At 41.7% G+C, this 21,399-nt stretch overlaps 1 protein-coding gene across 22 annotated transcripts in view; it reads left to right on the forward strand.

Annotated features, from left to right (window-relative positions):
• LOC127234137 (protocadherin alpha-C2) overlaps positions 1-21,399 on the forward strand; it is a 217,254-nt gene that overhangs the window by 162,870 nt on the left and 32,985 nt on the right. For 20 of the 22 annotated variants that reach the window (XM_051200901.1, XM_051200902.1, XM_051200903.1 and 17 more), the window contains one exon: positions 20,057-20,115. In XM_051200901.1, the coding sequence (XP_051056858.1) occupies positions 20,057-20,115 (59 nt within the window). Of the gene's footprint in view, positions 1-7,369; positions 10,479-20,056; positions 20,116-21,399 lie in introns of those variants that run through there. The other 2 variants (XM_051200895.1, XM_051200900.1) reach the window with 1 other exon arrangement.

The following is a 21,399-nucleotide window of genomic DNA, read 5'->3' on the forward strand; positions in this document are numbered from 1 at the left end:
TCAGGGGGTCTGGGTCGGTTCTATGCTGGTTTCCCAGCTGTCAGTCTGGGGGTCCATGAGCTCCCCCTTGTTCAGGTCAGCTGTCTCTGTGGGTTTCTCCAGCCTGGTCTTGACCCCTTTGCTCATCACTCCTCCCTCTCTACAACTGGACTCCAGGAGTTCAGCTCAGTGTTTAGCTGTGGGTGTCTGCTTCTGCTTCCATCAGCTACTGGATGAGGGCTCTAAGATGGCATATAACACACTGGGCTTTTCTTCTCAGTTCTTTCAGTATAGTATATATGCTTCAGCCACTTGTGGAAGAAAAGAATGGAAAATGCAAAGTAAAATGGAAGACTAAGAGTGTTATTTCTAAACAACTTTAGCAAAATGAGCTGTGTTAAGGTAATTCTCTCATCAAAATGCCTGAAAGTATCTTTTAACATTCATGGAAAATGAAATCCATCTTACTTTGGCTAATTTTGATGACATGTTTTATCTCCTTTTTATATATTTATATATATATATATATGTGTGTGTGTGTGTGTGTGTGTGTGTGTGTGTGTGTGTGTATATATATATATATATATACTTTCAAATGAATTATAGTAAAAATTCATCACTAGGAACATGAGTGGGATGTATATCTGGAAATCAAAGTCATCTGTAAAATCCCCAACTACTTATATGGAATACATCAAGTGGGAAAATACTGCCTCCAGCAAGGGCAAAAAATACAAGAACAGTCTGAATAATGGAAGATGAATCCTTTTTTTACAGCATTATTTTGGTAATTCTAATTGTTTATATATGTAATATTTATAATATTTAAAATATTAAATATATATACAGAAGATCAAAATTAAGTCTATAACAAAGAAGCTTACAATTGTGAAAACTGATAAATAGGAGTCTATGTAAAATACTTGAAATTTTGTAGTTTCTGAGCAGTAACAAGATTCCTATTAGAGGTGTGTGTGTGGAGTAGACAGATGTTAGATTACTAAAAAATAATGAGGTACAGGAGTCTGAGACAAAACTCAGTGGTAGAGCATATACCTTGTATGTACAAGGCCTTGGGTTCAATTTCCAGCATCCTCCCCCAGATATATAAATAAAACATCCCTCCAAAACAAAACAAAACCAACTCACCCAAAGGACAAAACAAAATGACAAAACAGAAAAGAAAAAGAAAAAATGTCTGGCAGGGAAAAGGCGAACGATTAATAAATGAGTTCTTGTTAAACTAAAAATCTATACAGCAAAGAAAACAGTTAATCCATTGAAGAGACAGCCTCCAGAATGGGACAAAATCTTTGCAAGCTATACATCTGACAGATGTTTAATATTTAGAAAACCCAAGAACTTAAAAAAAAAAAAACCTAAACAACAAGAAATCAAACTGCCTGATCAATAAATGGAGTAGACAGTTCTCAAATTATGGCTTACAAATGGCCAATAAACATGATAAACGTTCAGTTTTACTAGCCACCATAGAGATACAAATGCAAACCATCTTGAAATTCCATCTTATTCAATAAGAACAGAGTCATTTAAGCAAGGAAATGCTGGGCTGGAGGTGGACTAAGCTGGACTTTTATACACTGATGGTAGGAAATGTGAGTTAGTCTAGCCACCAGGAAGTTCCTAAAAACCTAAGAAAAGATCTTCCATATGATCCAGCTTGAACAAAACACAAATAGATAAAAATGAAAGGAAAGATTCTTTTGAGGAGGAAAAGAGGCCTGGGAAGAAAAAAGATTTCTGGAGTCTGATAAATTCCTTTGCCCCTTTGGAATTGAGTTTCACCGTCAATTCCAACCTCATTAGGATCTTATGAGAATTAAATGAGATTAGATAAACACATAAGTAGTAAACTGTCAAGTCTTAAGGAATTGGGCTATAAATGGAACCCTCAAAGTCAACAATTATTGATATTGATGTTCAATGGCATCCATGTACACCCATGTATGTTACTGTCTGCCCACTTACTATCTGCCTGTCTATCTGTCCATGAGAATCAATGACTGTTTTGGCTAAACCCCACTTGGGAACAAGAATGTTCTTTAGTGCCAGATTCCCTTTTTATTTTATGTTGTGGCAAAATCCCAAGAATTGCAAAGGAGAAACGGGGCCAAACAAGGCTTTCTATTAAAATAAGAGGTCCAACATGATGAATGGAGATTTGGAGTATGTTTTAATGGCAAATAAGGAAGCCAGAAGTCAGCTTAATACAAACTTATGAATTGGGGGCATCTCAAATAGAATATTGGTACTAATTTTGTGAATTAAGATTCAGCTTGTTCTAGACAGTCATAATTCTTGTTCCAGAGGGGCTCGACTCGCTTCTCAGTTGGACTGTATAATCGCTGCCCACTTACTAGTCTTGAGTCATTGAGAAAATGCTGACTGGGATATGATAGAGGGTAGATCCCTGAAGTCCCTCATTAGAATTCCTCCAAGCTGAACTGTCCCATTAATAAATCCTCTTTGGCACTGCTATTCAAAGAATCATAAAACCACTTAGCTATACTGTGTTGCCGTTTTCTTATTCCATCTTGTCTTTGTGGGTAATAGGAAATTATTAAACTTCCCATGAATTTCAGATAAACTGTGTCTATAGCACCCCCTCACCAATGATTCTACCAATGAAAACCCCAAAATGCCTGTTTGGGAAAAAAAGCAAACAAACTAGGTCTGTGTGATTAGTTTGAAGTTACCAGTTTCCAGATGAGCTAGAGCAGGTCCCAGTACGAATGCCTTCATTTCTGAGTGTTCATGAGTAATTAATTACCTCAGGAATGTTGGTGAGTGGGAGGCATTTATGTCAAACTCAAAGACTTTTAAAAATTACCATTTTGTGGTTCATCTGTAAGTTGTTTTAATGTCTTGAATGATTACTCAGATATATCACATCATATAAAATGTATCTATTGGTGTGTGTATGTGTGTGTGTGTGTGTGTGTGTGTGTGTGTGTGTAAGAGAGAGAGAGGGAGGGAGGGAGGGAGAGAGGGAGGGAGGAAGAGAAAGAGGGAGGTGCACACACACACACACACACACACACACACGTATTCAAGCCTCAGCATAATTTCAGCATACTTATGGAGTCAGAGGACAGTCTTGGGGAATGAACTCTCTACTTCCACTTTGCTAAGAAAAGGTCTCTTGTTTGCTCTGCTCTGTGTAGCCCATGCTAGCTGGCCTGAAATCTTCTAGATTCTTCTGTCTCTGCTTCTCATCTCCACATACTTTTTATTATTGTTTTTATGCTTCCTCTCTCTTCTTAACCTTAGATTTAAGCTCCATGTAACCACAGTACCTTATGAAATGAAATAAAAAATAAATGGTTTAGGTAAGATATTTTCCTAATGAATCTCAGCCTCTAATCTCTGATTCTTGTTAGGTCACCTCAATTGAGAACCACTGATGGAGAAGTAAAATTTGATTTTATCTGTTGGTATTAAGCTAATCTGACCCAAGCCTTTAGCCTGTCTCTACCTTTTTATTGTTAATAATCTGAAGATGGCTTGAGTCTCTTGTTTACTATAAACAATTCTGAGATGTCTCAGCCACATAGCTCCAGAATTTCAGTTTCTCAGGACAAAGTTTCAGAGGATCCCTCCCCAAATTTCAATTGTTAAACCCAAGAATTTTCTGGATACATTCTTTCTGGGTGAAGTATATATGAAAAATTATGCTATCATTTCATATGGAAAACATTGCATCCCTCCCAGTCCTTGGAAGACTACACCTTCATAATGGCATAATCTCATTGCAGAATATTTTCCTGTGGAGAGGGAGATCAAGAATTCTGCCCCCTTTTAACAAGATAAAGCTTTAAAGTAGTATCTCACTGGCCTTGAATTCATGAGCTTCTTGCCTCTGCCTCTTAAGGGTCAGTATTAGTTATAAAAGAGTGTTCCTATGCCTACTATGAGATGTCACTTTAAAAACTACTTTGTGTCATACTAACTCTTAACGATGTCTAGTTGTCTCTCCTTTTATTGTATAACACATGCTTCGTTTGTAGAGCTGAACTCATTCATCAGTTATAAATAAAAATTAGAGGCCAGGCATGGTGGTACATGCCTGTAATTCTAGTGCTTGGGAGTTTGATGCAGGAGGATCAGGAGTTCATGTCCAGCCTTGGCTACACAGCCAACTCAAGGCCAACCTGGGCTACACAGGATGCTGTGTCAAAACAACAAAGCTTTTAAAAAGAAAAAGGAAATTAGGTTTTCCTTTATGTGACACATATTCATAGAATGGCCAGTTGAAAGCTTAATAAACTAGTGACTAGTCAGTGTTTCTTTTTTGCCCTATGCCACTAAACTCAAGTCTTTTGGTTATTCAAAGTAAAGTGATTTATAATGAAGTCAGTAATAAAGGAAAACTGATGTGAATTAGGAGAATTTTCTGAGTTTGAGTATTTTTCTTGCAGTCTTAATTCTGTTGTGATTGGTTTTTGCTGCTGTACTCAATGACCTCATGGGAGATGTATTTTACAAATATAATTAAGAAACATAATTGAGGAATATGATTTCGAAGTTTTTGTCTAGTACAGGGGCAAAGAAACACAATGCCCTGTCTTATGGCTCTTTTATCATGTCACTTTTTATTAATTAAGTGGAGAAGTAATTTTATTTTGTGATTAGTAATTTTACTATATAGCTGGGTATAAGTATTTCCTGAGGCTGGTTTGGTGACTAAGAGCACTTGCTGCTTTTCCAGAGGACCTGAGTTTGATCCCGTATTGGGCAGATCATAACCACTTGTAACTCCAACTCTAGGGGATCTGAGATCTGTTCTGGCCTCAATGGGTGCCCCCCCACAGACACTCACAAAGACACATAAACAAAAAAGAAGTGATATATAATTTTCAAATACAGGATAAGTTCTAGAAATATTTGAAAACATTGGAAAAACTAGACTTTGAGTATACTCACCTGTCCCCACCCACCATTTGGTTTGTAAATGTCATAGTTGCTTATCTGTATTTAAGGGGTCATGCCACATATAGATGATTAGCCAAGATGCCATTTGATACTAACAGTTGTTACACTTAATAAATACCACTACTACCAATAACAATAGCGTGCTTGCCAGACACTGTCCAAATAACTTTTTAGTTATTCTAATTATAACAATAACATCATGGATTTTATTTCTGTTTCCTTTATTTAAAACAAGCAAACTTAAGATTAGGCTTTGAAAGACACATAGTCTTTAGTAGAGATGCAACTACCTCTGTATTTTGTGCTCCCAATCAATTTTACTGTTTTTTTTTTTTTTTTGTAATTGGAATTCTTAAAGATAAAAAGGAAGGAATGCACAATAGTATGACTGGGGCATTAGTATGAATTAGTATAAATATTTGTAGATGAGGCATTTAGCAACTGTCTGGGCAATCACATTCCAAACATTGGTAAGGTGGGCAGGAGCCTCTGTATGATAGCGTGAGAAAGGAAATCACTGTGGTACCAAACAGATAGAATGCCATATCTTTAGTGTCTAGACTCTGGAAAGAAGGCTAGTTTTGCTGCTATTTTGCCCTTCCAGTCGCTGAAGGAGTAAATACTAGTTAGAGCTTATAATTCTGAAAAACAAAAAAATAAAGGGCATCTCAGCCACTACTCTTATATATGGCTGAAAGACAAATTCTGCTCCCCCCCCCCCGGAGGCACAGCACTTAGGGATTCTGTTAAAAACACCATAAAGCCCTTGTCACTTTTATCTCTTCCTTAAGTGCTGTGATCTTCTCAGGGGCATAGGACCATGCATGGTCAACACCCAGTGGCTTTGAGCAGTGGTGGCAGCGACTGTGAGGCCTGGAGGAGCTGAGGGGAAGAAAGGTCACTTTTCCTGACAACTTATAACTTGATTCCACTTACAGGCCATTTGTTTTCTGAAATAAGTAATGGGTGAGGACATAGGCCAGGTCTACAATTTGTGCTCTTGAGAGATTAAGGCTCCCGGAGATCAAATTACTACAGCAAACAGACTGAGTTACTGGGGGATGTTTGGGAAGGATGCAGACAGAAGAGGGAGAAGCCAGAGACCTTAGGAGGGAGACAGGAATAGATTTTGATGGAAATTGCTTCCCACTCTGCACCCTTCATGGAATGAAGAGGACAAATGTGCAGGGATGAGAGGAAACTTAGCTTCTCTAGAAAGGATCAGATAGGTTGTGGACACTGTTGGTGAACACACTCACTATGTCGAAGGAAGGATGTACTGGCCTTGGCCTTCGAAATCTGGGCTCAGTCAATTTGTCCTGCCAAGGAGGGAAGCATGCCAAATGTCAGGTCTCACTCTGGCTTCCTTCCAGAACATAGCTAGAAAGTTACCCAAGGGGCTGTCTATGTAGTACAGGGATACTGGGAGATGAGGAAGAAAAAAAGAATGTTTCACCGAATGGAGCTGGCACAGGGGGCTGTAGTTTCAAGCCTTTCTGAGAGAAAAGAGAGAGCTGGGAAAGCTGACTATTCAGAAACCGGGGAGGCAATGACACAGCACAGAACGGCCTCCTCTGCTCCTTCAGCTTTCCTATTCACTCAAGAGCATTTGCGTGTGGCCTCTGTAGCAATTTAAGGGGAATGGGGGGGGGGCGCACAGAGGTACAGGAGCCCGCAGGAGCCCTGCATTTACTGAAGATGAGCTGTGCCGCCAAAATTTCTGCTATAAATCCCAGCCTCCTACGTTTTGCTGAATAACAGCAGGATGGTACTTTTTGTTTTTGTTTTATTTTCTTTCTGCGAAGCATTAACGAGTTCAAATTCCAGCCTGGCTGGGCAGGCCAACAGTAACTGCTGATTTAATGGCTTTGTAGGCCCTTGACGACATTGTCATCCATTAAAGAAAAAAAAAAAAAAAGTAATCACCCTTGAAAGAAAATGTCTTGAGCGATAAATGAAAGAAGGTTTGAAATAAGATTAGAAGAGTAGCTTGAAATTTTACTAGATTTTTTTTTTCCCTGCTGTGATCGAAACAGGTTGAATAGGGGTTTTTCTTGAAGCTTTAAAGTGCCAGTTGTTTAAGGAGAGATTTTAAACACTGACATTCTGGTTAATGCCAAAATATACACTGAAAGTTAAGGCACGTGGCTGGGAGCTGAACTGAGTGTTGCATCCCCGGATGCTTGCTTTAGGCAGAAAGCACCAGTCATTTCTTTGCCCTTTGCCCCAGGAGTTCAAGGATTTCTGTACTTCTAAGAAACCGGGCTGGGAAGGTGTGGGGTCAAGCAAACAACTGGTCGCATTTCAAACGCCCCAAAGCACCTCCCCAGCGTTTACTTCCTCTGTTAAGGCACCGCCCAGGTCCCCCTACAGTTTATTTTCCTGGATGGCGCTTTGAAATCTTGACCTGGGGAGCTGATAGACGGAGTTCTAGGGACTCAGCTGCTTTTCTCAGGCTAATCTTCGGAGATGCGTTAAGCCTGCTGGGGAGCGTGGAGACTGGATGAACAGGACCGTGGGGGCAGGGAGAAAGGGAGTGGCCGCGTTCCCGCGGTCTGCTGGGATTCGGTGGGTCGAGAATGAAGGAGATGGGGCTGGAGTAGATGGAGTGGCAGGGCGGTGCACGGTCGCAGTCCGCCGCCACTTGGGTGCGGAATCCGAGCTGGACTTGCGGAGCACCTCCTCCCACTCCGCTTCTCCCTCCCTTTCCTTAGAGCATCATCAGCGGTGGCGGCGGCGACAGTCGCAGAAAACCCAGACCCGTGGAGCGCCTGGAGGCGAGTGGAGGAGCTGGGATATGGGGAGTCAGCGGGCGCGGCAGGGCCCGGAGCCCTTGAGAACGCCTGGGAGGGGAGCGGCCTCGGGCGTTTGTAGCGCGTGAGCCGTGAAGAGCCGCGAGGGCGGAGGCGGGGCCCGGCGAGGAGCAGGCTCGCCAAGCTGCTGCCTCCCGCCCTGCCCGGCTGCCTCCGCCAGGGCCGGCGGCTATGGAGCTGGCGGGCACCAGACCTGGGGCGACAGAGCATCCGCGACCCCTGCGGCCCTTGCCCTGGCTGCTGTTTCTGTCTTTCCGGCTGCTGCTGGTGCTGCTGCCAGGCCCAGCGGCCTCCCAGCTACGATACTCTGTGCCGGAGGAGCAGAGCCCGGGAGCGCTCGTGGGCAACGTGGCCAGAGCCTTGGGGCTGGAACTGCGGCGCTTGGGACCCGGCTGCCTGCGCATCAACCATCTGGGTGCGCCCAGCCCGCGCTACCTGGAGCTGGACTTGACTAGCGGAGCGCTCTTCGTCAACGAGCGCATCGATCGCGAGGCACTGTGCGAGCAGCGGCCTCGTTGCCTGCTCAGTTTGGAAGTCCTGGCGCACAACCCGGTGGCAGTGAGCGCGATCCAGGTGGAGATATTGGACATCAATGATAACTCACCGCGCTTCCCGCGACCGGACTACCAGCTTCAGGTAAGCGAATCTGTGGCACCTGGAGCGCGGTTTCACATAGAGAGCGCACAGGACCCCGACGTCGGTGCCAACTCAGTGCAGACCTACGAGCTCAGCCCCAGTGAGCACTTTGAGCTGGACCTTAAACCCCTGCAGGAGAATAGCAAGGTGCTGGAGCTCGTATTGCGGAAGGGCCTAGACCGAGAGCAGACTGCCTTGCACCATTTGGTTCTCACTGCGGTGGACGGGGGCATTCCAGCTCGCTCAGGCACTGCTCAGATCTCTGTTCGCGTCCTGGACACTAACGACAATTCTCCTGCCTTTGACCAATCCACTTACCGCGTCCAGCTGCGGGAGGACGCTCCCCCAGGCACACTGGTAGTGAAGTTGAATGCTTCCGACCCGGATGAGGGTTCTAATGGTGAACTCAGGTACTCCCTGAGCAGCTACACATCAGACAGAGAGAGGCAGCTCTTCAGCATCGACGCCACTACGGGGGAGGTGAGAGTAAGTGGGACTCTGGATTATGAGGAGTCTTCCTCCTACCAGATCTATGTGCAAGCGACTGACCGGGGACCAGTACCCATGGCTGGTCACTGCAAGGTGTTGGTAGACATTCTGGATGTGAATGACAACGCTCCCGAGGTGGTGCTCACAGACTTATACAGCCCAGTGCCTGAGGATGTTGCTCTCAACACTGTCGTGGCCCTTCTTAGTGTGAATGACCAAGATTCAGGCTCCAACCGGAAAGTGAGCCTGGGTCTGGAGGCTACACTGCCTTTCCGGCTGAATGGCTTTGGAAACTCCTATACACTAGTGGTGAGTGGCCCACTGGATCGGGAACGTGTAGCTGCTTACAACATCACAGTGACAGCCACTGACGGGGGAATACCACCACTCAGATCTCAAAGGACACTGCAGATTGAGATCTCTGACATCAATGACAATCCGCCAAGCTTCCTTCAGGACTCCTACTCCATCTACATCCAGGAAAACAACTTGCCAGGTGTGCTGCTTTGCACTGTGCAAGCCACAGACCCAGATCAAAAGGAGAATGCAGAGGTGACTTACTCACTCCTAGACAGGGAGATTCAAGGGCTGCCAGTCACCTCCTATGTCTCCATTAACAGTGCCAGTGGCAGCCTTTATGCTGTCAACTCCTTTGACTATGAGAAATTTCGAGAGTTTTTTGTGACTGTGGAAGCCCAGGACAAGGGGAGGCCACCGCTAAGTAGCACTGTGACCGCCAATGTGTATGTGGTGGACATGAATGACCACGCCCCTCATATTCTCTACCCTACCTCAACTAATTCATCAGCAGCCATTGAGATGGTGCCTCGGACTGCCCCTGCTGGCTACCTGGTCACCAAAGTCATAGCCATGGATTCAGACTCTGGGCAGAATGCTTGGCTCTTTTACCATTTAGTCCCGACTTCTGACTCGGACCTCTTTAAAGTAGAACTCCACACAGGAGAAATTAGGGTTACCAGAAAGATAGGAGATGAGAGTGGTACCACTTTCAACCTGACTGTGGTGGTTCGGGACAATGGAGAGCCACCTCTATCAGCTACTGTGGCCATTACAGTAGCTGTGGTGGACAGGGTTTCTAAAATGCTCCCTGACCCTCAGAGACATATAAAGAGTGCTCGGACATACTCTGAAATCACACTTTATCTGATAATAGCATTAAGCACAGTGTCTTTTATATTTCTCTTGACAATCATTGTTTTGAGCATCATCAAGTGCTACCGCTACACTGCTTACGGCACGGCCTGCTGTGGAGGCTTCTGTGGAGTGAGGGAGCGGTGTCCTGCAGAGCTGTACAAACAGGCCAATAACAATATTGATGCCAGGATACCACATGGCCTCAAAGTACAGCCTCACTTCATTGAGGTTAGAGGCAATGGCTCTCTCACCAAGACCTACTGCTACAAGGCCTGCCTGACAGCAGGCTCAGGGAGTGATACTTTCATGTTTTACAATACAGGGGCCCAGACAGGGCCAGGGCCTGGGGGAGCCCAAGCATCGGTGACTGACAACAGGCATCTCACAGGCCAAAGTGGGCAGAGTGCCGGGAACCTGATTATCCTAAAAAACGAGGCTGTCTCTCAAAATGAGGTGAGGTAGTGATCGCAGTGTCTCCAAGAAAGTCATGTGTTCTTTTTCTCCCATGTGTCCTTCCCCCCAGTCCTGTGCGGTTGGCGTTACTGATTTATTATCACCAGCAAGGTTTACCTGGTAAATTGAATATTAATGGTATTTCTGATGTTATTATAACCTGCTGTTTGCTCTCCAGAAAATAAGCCCTGGAGAATTATTTTACTTACCATTTTCCAATGGCACATGTGAAGAATTAGCCATAAAAGTATTTGAGAAATGAGGATTAGTCTTAGGTATTTTTTGTTGAAGCACAGCCCTGTAGGAATAGAACAGGTCTGGGAGTAAGGGTTATATACTGGATGTAATGTGAGGTTTGAGGAGAAATGGCCTCTGCTATATCATCTATAGGGTAATTGCTTTGCACTTAAAAAATTAAATATATATGCTTTCAGACCTCCAGAGATACATGGTCACCTCTGGGTACTTTTGCCATTTTTAATCTTAGAGGTCCATAGGGGGAAAATATTGGCAGGTGGATCTCTGTCAGTTTGAGACTAGCCTGATCTACATAAAGAGTTCCAAGCCAGGTGGAGCTATGAGGTGTGTGACCTTGCCCCTAAAACTCGATTAATTACACAGATTAATTTCCAGACTTCTCTGGAAATTCACATTGGATGGGAAAATATAGAATGTAGTCCTCCCTCTAAAGCTGATGATTGCAGTGGCTGGATGATGTTGTTACTCTTGTAGAAGGCTGTGAGAGGAAATGAATGGTAGTAAGCCAGAGTAAATGAGTACACATTTGTCTGGTTGGCTGAGGGAACTCAGAGAAGAATTGGGCTAAGAGTATGTGGGGATGGTGAAGACCGGGACAAGCTGAGGCTGGGGAATAAGTTCAAACCTAGCCACCTTCCTTAGCATACTCGGAGTTCATTTTAAGACGAGGCCTCAGCATTCATTTTAAATATCCTTAAATATCAATAATCTTCTGATTCCATGTTAACAATGTCTGTGCTTTTGATGAAATGTGAAGTAGAGTTTCCAAGCCTTTCATGTCTACAAGTTAAATGACAATACTCTGAAAGTATGTGTTCATTTTCTGGATCCAGAATTAGTCTTGCAGTAGTATAAAAGGCTTAGAAAGTGGCTGGTTTACTGTACACGGTGGTTAGCATATGTACTAGTTTTGAGTTTGAAGTAGTCACAGGCCATATTGTTTATGAAAATGAAGAGTGCATAGTATGAATGAGTGAAAAGTAAGCTGATATGTTGGTATACTTGGGTAGTAGTTCTGTGCATGCTTGAAATAGTAGAGGTGTGCCGTGTGTTCCTTTAAACTTGGATTTCAAAGCAAAATCCTGTCCTATAAATAAGAATGAATTTACTTTCCAAATAACTGCCTTGTAGCTAGGATTCCAAGAGTCAGCACATACACATAATGAATTAATAATATTCATTATTGCTATAGTCTGTGGCTTTTAATTAGCATATTGGTATAGTTTATACCAATATGTCTATACTTCCACATTCAAAGTTCACAGCCATCTTAAGGAGAGTAATGCATAAGCCACAGAATCTCCATTCTTGGTTGGTAGTGGATTGTAGTTTTTGTTCTCCTCTTGCTATTATTTGCTTATCAGAAGAGCCTGAAAGTAATCAATGCTGAGTTGTCATGGAGGCAGATTACAGACTAAGAAAGCAGTAGTGGTGGTGGCAGGCTTGGGGTAGGGGGGAAGTGGGTCATGGAAGCATTTCCAGAATTGTTACATTGTAGCTTTTGGAAGCCTGTAAAAATGATTTGCCTTTAAATAAGGGTGCCCTAGACCTTTGCTTAACAGGTTCAGGTGGTGTCCTTTAGCCTGGGGCAGCCTGCAAGGTGGTGAAGAGGCAGGAAGAGCAGCCTCAGCTTTGCCACCAGCTGTGTGCTGGAAGCTTAGAAAAATGACATGGTTGTCCTTTCTCCTTTGGCCCAACACTTGGGGCATTTTGAGACATGAACTATTTCTGTCTTACATTGACCTGCGTGTTAATAGTTGCTGTGGCACACAAACCTTTGATGGAGGGACAAAATTATGTCAGAAAGTGATTGCTTTTGTGGGATTTTGCCAGGAGAGTGCATGAATTTAGTAAAGGCAAATGCTGATAGACATTTCTCAGAATTCAGTGAAGTGTCCCAAGGCCTACAGCTCCTGAGTTTATTGCAGTTATGGGGAAAATGTCAGTCCCATTGCTATAGCATGGCAAATTGTGACAGAAGTCAATCTGTTTTGAAAATCATCATTGTTAGGTCAAGCTGACTTCCCCAGGTAGGGCTTTCTCTTTCCTTACCTAGTTACTACAGATGGCAGGAGGGTGCTGGCTGCCATGTGCCAGCATTTAAATTAGATGGAGACTGGAAATGAAGAATGAAGGAATTTGTACTCATTGACCACCCCGCTATATATAGAGTACTCTACTTTGCAATATGTGTATATGATTTCTTTTCTCATAAGTTCTATATGAAACAATATCAGAGATGTTATATAACACACTGCTAGTTGTATTTTAAGTCACATCTGTTTAACTCTAAAGCCTATGTTTTCTTCAACAGTAGTAGACAGAAATCCCAATTATATTTTTTGCATGGGATATTCAGGCAGAATGCCACTGTCAGCTATTTATTTTTTTTTTTACTGCTGTACTACTGGCAAAGCTTAGTCAGAGCTTTTATCTTTGTACTTAAGACTAAAGTGAGCTATCTTTTGTTACTTATTAAATATCAACACTTAGCATCAGTCTTTGGTCTTTTGGCAGACTTATAGTGTTTGTTTGTTTGTTTGTTTTGTTTTAATTTCCTGAGTTGTGCTAGGATGGCTTTTTGGCAACAGGGCAGAATTTCTCTTTGGAGCCTTTGGAAAACCTGATGTGAAAGTAGTTGGCACCTCTTTCAGTCTCCATGAAAAGACCGAATCCTAAGATTGATTGCTAATGAGTCATTTGGAGTACTCAGTGGCACAGCATGTGAAATCATAAAGAAATGGCAGAGAGATTTAAGTCTGGCTTCACTTTTATGTGTAAGGAAGCAATTTGCAGTTATCAGACCCTCTGTTATTTCTACCCACTGTATGTGCATACCCAACTTAATCTAGGATTTCCTCTAGGATTGACTTTGCCATCTGGTGGCTCTGTCCTGGAATGATTTACACTCAAGGTATAGTAACATGATGGTGTATTTTTAAAACTGAAAAATGGTCAGAATAGGCAAAGCTGTTTTTTTTTGGAGGCAGGGTCTCCTATGGTCTAAGCTGGCCTCTAATTTGATACATAGTTGAGAATGACCTTGAACTGATCCTCCTGAGTGATTATATGCATGTGATACCATACCACACAAGACCAAGAGTTTTTATTTTATATTCATTATTTTATGTGTATGTGTGTGTCTACAAGTTTCTTGGCACTACAAGTGTTTCAGAGTCCACAGAGGGCAGTAGAAGGCATCAGATCCCCTGGAACTGGAATTGCAGGCAGTTGTGAACCATTATGTGGGTGCTGGGAGCTGAACCCTGATCTGCAGAAGCAGCAAATGCTCTAAACCTCTGAGCCTTCAGCTCCAAGGCCAAGAAATTTTAACCATGACTTTCTACTCTAGTATTTTCATCTTAGATGACCAGTTTTTAGTTGGTGGGGCTGTTTAGTGTTGCCATTTTCATTTGGGTTATAAGATTGTCCTGAGTGGAAAATATTATTGTTCTTGGTCTAATAGTACAGTGTGTTTTTCAAATAAACCTTTTCTCATTTTTCTCATAGAGACAGTTGAGCCAAATGGAAAACGATTGTGTTCTCTCTCTCTCTCTCTCTCTCTCTCTCTCTCTCTCTCTCTCTCTCTCTCTCTCTCTCTCTCTGGTTTTTTGAGTCAGGGTTTCTCTGTGTAGCTTTAGAGCCTATCCTGGAACTTGCTCTGTAGACCAGGCTGGCCTTGAACTCACAGAGGCCTGCCTCTGCCTTCCAAGTGCTGGGATTAAAGGTGTGTGCCACCAATGCCTGGCTTCTATGTCTCTTTAGACATATTCTTATTGCTAGAGAAATGTGTTTGTTGTGGCTTGATTGCCCTTGACCTACCCTCTCCTCTGATCCTACTGTGAGCTATCACATGGGCATCTGGTCTTACTCATAACACTGCATTGGTCACAGCTTGGTATTTTATACAATGTCTATTAGCACTCTGTCTGCCTGAAAGAATAGCAGTTTTATTTCTGGATTCTTGCCCTGGTTGGCTATGAATTTTTGTTTTCAATGAGAGGTCAGAATGATGTCAGTTTGCAAGTATTTGAGGAAAGATTGCCATCACCAAGGCACTTTTAGGAGAATTTAATGGAATAATTCTTCTCTTCCTTCTTTCCTTTTTTCTTCATATTCTTCCTCCTCTCCTTCCTTCAGTTAGCATACAAAAATGATTGGTTTCGTCATGGAATTTTCTTACTTTCTTTTCATTAGTTCTTCCTCCTACCATCTGGTCTTTTCCCTCCTTTCAAGTAGCTCTCATTCTGATTTCATGTCACATGTAGCCTGTTATCACAGGTGCAGTTAGATGGATTTTTGTTTTGATTTAGTTTGGTTTATCAAGACAGGGTTTCTCTGTGTAGCCCTGGCTGTCCTGGAACTCACTCTATAGACCAGGCTGGCCTTTAACTCTCATAGGTCTACCTGCCTCTGCCTCCTGGGTACTGGGACTAAAAGTGTATACTACCACTGCCTAGCTTTTTTTGTTTGTTTGTTTGAATGTTTGTTCATTATTACAGATGTCTTTAAATGTGACTTTTTAAGGACCTCACATGGATCAGAATGTTCATGTATATTATAATATGAACATAATTTACCTGATTAATGTAATATTTTGACCAGTATAATCTGTGACTATGGTATTAAAGTTCAGAGGTCAAGAGAACTCTTTAGCAATGTTTTAAATCTGCTAACCTAAAAATCATGCAGGCTCTTTCTTTTCAAGAATTTGAACGTGGCACATGCAAAGAAATATCTGACATTGTAAAGGTGAAGAGGAATGTCAGTTTCTTTCCGGTCTTGCTGGTTCCAGGGAGGTGCGATGTGTGTAAGAGGATAGCTGCTGTACTGTAGGCTCTGCATCCAGAATAATCAGACCTTGCACTTTCTGTTGGACTAGAACTTATCATGCATATTTTAATTTATTTTCCTTTCTGCCCTGTAGCTTCGAGTTTATATGTTGTACTTGGAAGGAAGGTTTCTACCCCGAATCCCCAAGTTTATCTTCTTCCAAATTTTGATTTACTGAAAGTCCAATATGTAATATACAGTCGTGATTATTTTCAGTGTTATAGCTAATGCATTCCTTTTCTATTGCTTTGTAACAAATTACCATGAATTAGTGGTTAAAACCTCATCCATTTAGTGTCTCATGGTCCTGCACTGTGTGGTTGAGTTTTTCACTTCAGTTTTCATAAAGCTAAAAACTTCAACAACGATTTGCTAGGTACTCTTTTGGGGGTTCTGGAGGAGAATTTACCTGGAAATTCATTTAGATTGTTGGCAGAATTCTACTCCTTGGGGACAGAATCCTATGATGGCTTATCTCTTTTTACTAGGACCAAGGAGGGGTCATTACTTTCAGCTCAGAGAGGTCTCTCTTAGGTCCTGCCATGACTTACTCTCAGGGCTGGCCTTAGAGAATCACCAGTCACATGGAGTCTCTCTCATGTTTCCCCTCTTTCTGACTTTTTTCTATCTGGAATTTCTAGACTTGGATGTCAAAGGCTTTTGTGACTAGGTTAGTCCTACCTGAATACTCCCCCCCCTTTTTTTTTTTTTTAAAAAGACACAATTATGAGGCTAAGTCACCACAATCTGAGTCTTGAGATTATACAGGACATGTACATTTGATGTGGGGGTTTTGAGGTTGTCTTAGCACTCTGCCTACTGCAATTTAGATCAATGTCTATTAGACAGCACTCTGAAAAAATGGCTGTAGATACATTCTGAATGAAAAAGGATATATTACATATAGTTTCAAGTTTCAAAGAGCAGTTTATTGACAAATTCAACATCGATATACATAGTAAGAAGACAGTGGTTTGGTTTTTGTTGTTGCTGTTTTTAATTTTTAGCATTTGGTTTTTCAAGACAAAGTTTGTTTGTATAGCCCTAGCTATCCTGGAACTCACTCTGTAGACCAGACTGGCTTTGAACTCACAGAGATCCACCTGCACTGCCCCCTCAATGCTGGGATTAAAGGCATGTGCCGCCACCACCTGGCTGAAAAGACAGCATTTTATTTCACTGAGTGTTCATGTGAGTTTATGAATAACATGATATTTTAAACCTGTTTTACTTTAAATTCCTTAGAATTGACTCAGTCTTCTGTTAAGTATCCTATGGCATAAATTACAAATAATTCATGACAGGATAAATTAAATTCTTGCTATAATTTTAGCAGGAACTCAAGTCAGTGCTAGTTCTTCAGTAATATTCCATCACCCACATGGATTACCTAATTGACTTTTTTCTGCAACTAGAGTTCCACGACCATTATTGTATTAAAAGACTAACTGGAGTACTTCACCAATGGAAATTCATCACATAAAGGTGTGGTGGCATGAGTCTGCAATCCTAGTAGTTAGCAGGGGGAGACAGGAGAATCAAGCGTTCAAGGACAGCCTTGGCATAGTGAGTTTGAGCCAGCCTGGGCACATGATAGCTTCTCTCAAATGAACAAACATATGAACAAAACCAAGAGATGTAATATTCAAATATTTTAGAGGTAAATAATCATAGTTAGTCCAAGGCCTTAGTGTCTTGTAGCAGACACATCGGTTGCCAGCCTTTCAACCTGAACTTTTTCCAAATTTAATCAAATTTTGTATGAAACCCACATATACTTTTGGCTTTTAATTTTATATTCTTTTAAGATGGATCAGTGTCTAGGTATGTACTCACCAACCAAGCAAATTTAGTGTCTTTGAAGAACACTCATTTTTATAATTTAAGTACAATTACCACAACTTGTGTGACAGTTCATTTATTTAAAATACTCTAAAATGTTGGGTGTGGTGGCACACATCTTTTATCCCAGCACTTGGAAGGCAGATGTAGATGGATCTCTATGAGTTTGAGTCCAGCCTGGTCTACAGAATGAGTTCCAGGACAGCCAAGGCTGTTGCACAAAGAAGCCCTGTCTTAAAACATACAACACACAGACACACACACACACACACACACACACACACACACACACACACCACCTCACCTCTAAAAACCTATCCAATGTCAGACCCCTGCTATATTCTAAATGTTCATGAATTCTGTGTTCATGAATATTGTGGGGAATATCTGTGTATTTTTATCAGTAAAACAGTTACAATCGATTTCACAGAATGTATCATCTGGTTAGGAAAGTATTAGGATAAAGGTACTTATTTCATTGTGTAGTATTAGATGGTGAATCAAAATATACTAATTGCTTTCTTCCTTTCTTTGTCCCTGTCTGATCTTATTACCATAAGAAATCTCATAACTACCATTCTGGCAAATGAATCTGAGAAGTATGTTGTTGCCGATTGGCTGTTATTGAAAATAGCAACATGACAAATTAATTGTGTTGTTGAGGAAGTGAAATTGTGTAATAAAGTGAGTCTCCTGCTCAGTCCTGATAGAATTGTGCCTTTCAGCAAATCGAGGTTAGTGATTTCATTCCCAAGATCAAGTTGCAGTAATTTTCATCATGAATGTTACCCAATCATAGAAAAATAGTAACAGTTACTCAGCAGATGTCAGATTCTTTCTTTTTTTTTCTTTTATTTATTTATTTATTTTTATTTAATTTTATATAACAAAGTCCAATTAAATGAAAACAAACATTTATACACAATATTTGGGAATTTGGGCGTCGTTCTTTCCAAACTACTTCCTGCTGGTAAGGGATTCGAAGAAGATTCAGATATCCTAGCTGTAGTCTGTAGGGCTGTTTTGTCCAGCTGTTTGGAATGTAGGATCAGCTTGTACTCTGTTTCAGGCGGTCTGGTGTGATCAAACCACATTAGTCTGGAAGGAATCCACATCTTTTCATTTGTCAGATTCTTTCTAAAAACATTTTCTCTGTGGACAAGCAGACACTGGTGCTGGTGCTGCCAATGGCAGGAGGAGATGGTGATGACGAGAACTTAATGAGATATATTTTAGTCATGGTTTCAGGTTCATGAAATTATTTGCAAACATTCTCTTTTGTTGCCTCTAACAATACTTGTTGAAAATGTAAACTTGTGTTATATGGTCTGTGGGTGATTTATGCTACTTTATACGGAACAATAATAGCGTGGTATAGATTTGGAAACCAAGGATGAAGCCAGTAACATCCACATATCTTGGCAGCAGAATGCAAGACAATGAGGTGACAGCTTGTGCAGGGTAGAGGTCAGGGAACAACAACAAGACTTGGCTATAGTACTCAGAGTTGTCACTTTTCTAGGCCTTGGTTTGGGTTCTCTGGGTACCACTTAGCCATCTCTAAATCTGTTAGAAGGCTGGGATTCTGGCCCCATCAATTCTCTGGGAATTATGAAAATACTTTGAATTGCTTGCATGGACAATATGAACAATGGGGGTAAGACTAGTTTGTACTTTGAAATAGCTTATTGGCATTGCTACAGCTTTATGTTGCTGACTATGATCATGTAACTGGAGGAATGCACAAATGACAACCCATTTCCATTTTCTGACTCAACTGTACCTTAGTATTCATGCCTGATTTGTTTCTGGTGAGTGTGAGTACTGTAACCAGTACATGGCTCCCAACCCAGTCTTCAGGTACCCACACTTTCCCCTTTACCAGTTCTACTTTGGAATGACAGTTTGTGGGCAGAAGGCACACAGAATTTCTTTCTGGGACACAGGTGGTGCAGAGTCAGAGTCTTCATGGACTTCACCTGCTCCCTGCTAAGCAATCAGAGCCTAGTGAAGAGATTGGATGGGGAGGTAAAGTGTGAGAGAGGAGCGGGGAGCCAGTACAGATTTATGAGAAGGTTTAGGTGGCAAAACAAGGTCAAACTACAATGGTTTTTTTCTTCTCTCTACTATTTCTCCTCCATTAGGCTGTCAGCAGTTGCTAGTATTATGATTGGACACATCCCTCCCGGGTCAAACACACTGCAGTCTGCAAAGCCAGTAGTAGATTGCTGTTCTCTGCTAGGTCGGCAAAATTTGTGTAATCATGTTCTCTGTTATAGCTAGACTATAGAATTGAAGGTGGGGCTTGTGAGGGTAAAACCAATGAAAGTTTTTCCTGTCACAGGACAGACTGCTCTAGTGTTTTAAGAACATAGACTTATGTTGGGCAGGGGAGAACTAAATATGACCCTCACAACACCCCTAAATATGAATTTCCTTCATATTCAGTCTGGGCCATGTAATTTAATTTTCTCCTAAAAGTGATTTGTGTTATCTGTTTCATGTTAGCATTCCATATGAAATGTCCAGTTTGGTATTTTTGATTGCATTCATGAAAATATTTAAGGGGCAACGAATTGAGTAATGCTACCCTGGGATCACATTATTTGCCATGTTAACAGAAACTTCCTTTGTGATTTTTGCAGCCCCGACAGCCCAACCCTGATTGGCGTTACTCTGCCTCACTAAGAGCAGGCATGCACAGGTATGTGTGTCCTCTTTCCTTCCTTCCTTCCTTCCTTCCTTCCTTCCTTCCTTCCTCCCTCCCTCCCTCCCTCCCTCCCTCCCTCCCTCCCTCCCTCCCTCCCTCCCTTCCTCCCTCCCTCCCTCCCTCCCTTCCTCCCTTCTTTCTTTCCCTCCCTTGGGAGTAACTTGAAGTGGGCTTTGTTAGATAAACTGTATCTCCCTGGGCCAGAAGCAGCTGTTTAAATTGAGAAGCTTTAAAAAACTGCCCGGGAATGCAGTTATTTTTGTCTTCATGATTATTTCTTGAAACCTTGGAAGTAGTCAGCGCCAAATGCTTATGGAGTGCTGGGAAATGAAAATGTCATGTGGAATCACTGGCAGGGTTCTGTACTTTCATCAAAATTCCTACAAGGATGTGTCAGCTTAAAAACTTTTGTATCAACTTCAAACTATTTTAAATTCCCTGTGATGATACCAACTCCTTCATCCCCTCTCACCTACACTTTCTGTCTCACTTTTAAAAATTTATTTTATAAAAACGAGAAGCTTTCAGATTTGAGTATATTATGAATGTATATACTTACACTTTTCCTATTGCATATTCCTTGTTCTCCTAGCTTATCCTGCCTATTACATACTGTTAGCCACAATAAATGATAGCGGTTGTTTATACTTGCCCTGCGAGAATCTTATGTCTTCTCCATCACTTTGCAATCTTATTGTTACCAATATCATGGGCTCTTTAGAGATGAGCCATGTTCAGGACTTTATTGAATATCTGGAGACCAAATCTAGCTTGCTTTAGACCAACTTAGAGTAATAGCATTACTCAAGTCCGAGATTTAATATAGTTTTGTCTTGTCTACTTTGTCTCTTTGACAGTAACTGATTCCCAGAGCTGATGTGTCCATGTCATGGGGTCAAATGAAAGAGTCATTATTTGTAACTGTCTTTGGAAGCCAGATGGGGGGTTCAAGAAACTAATGATTGCATTAACAAAAGGATTTAACGTTCAAGAAGAAATGAACTTCAGACTTTAAGCCCCTCGGACTATCTGGGCAATTATTAATCAGGTCTTCATCAAACCTAGGCCAATGTCCAAAGAGAAAGCTTATAGAATAGAATGTGTAGAATTAATGAAAATATAATTTTGGCTCATTAAACATGCATTAGATTAAAATAAATTAGTGCCTTCTCAAGCTTACAAATGATCAGAGATCATTATATGGGTGCTATTTCTGAATCAGGAGCAATCAGGGAAGGGCTGAAGATTGGTAACTGGCTTGTTGAGATGTCATGCTGG

The sequence above is a fragment of the Phodopus roborovskii genome, unplaced genomic scaffold, assembly GCF_943737965.1.
Source record: "Phodopus roborovskii unplaced genomic scaffold, PHOROB, whole genome shotgun sequence".
NCBI classification, from domain to species: Eukaryota; Metazoa; Chordata; class Mammalia; order Rodentia; family Cricetidae; genus Phodopus; species Phodopus roborovskii.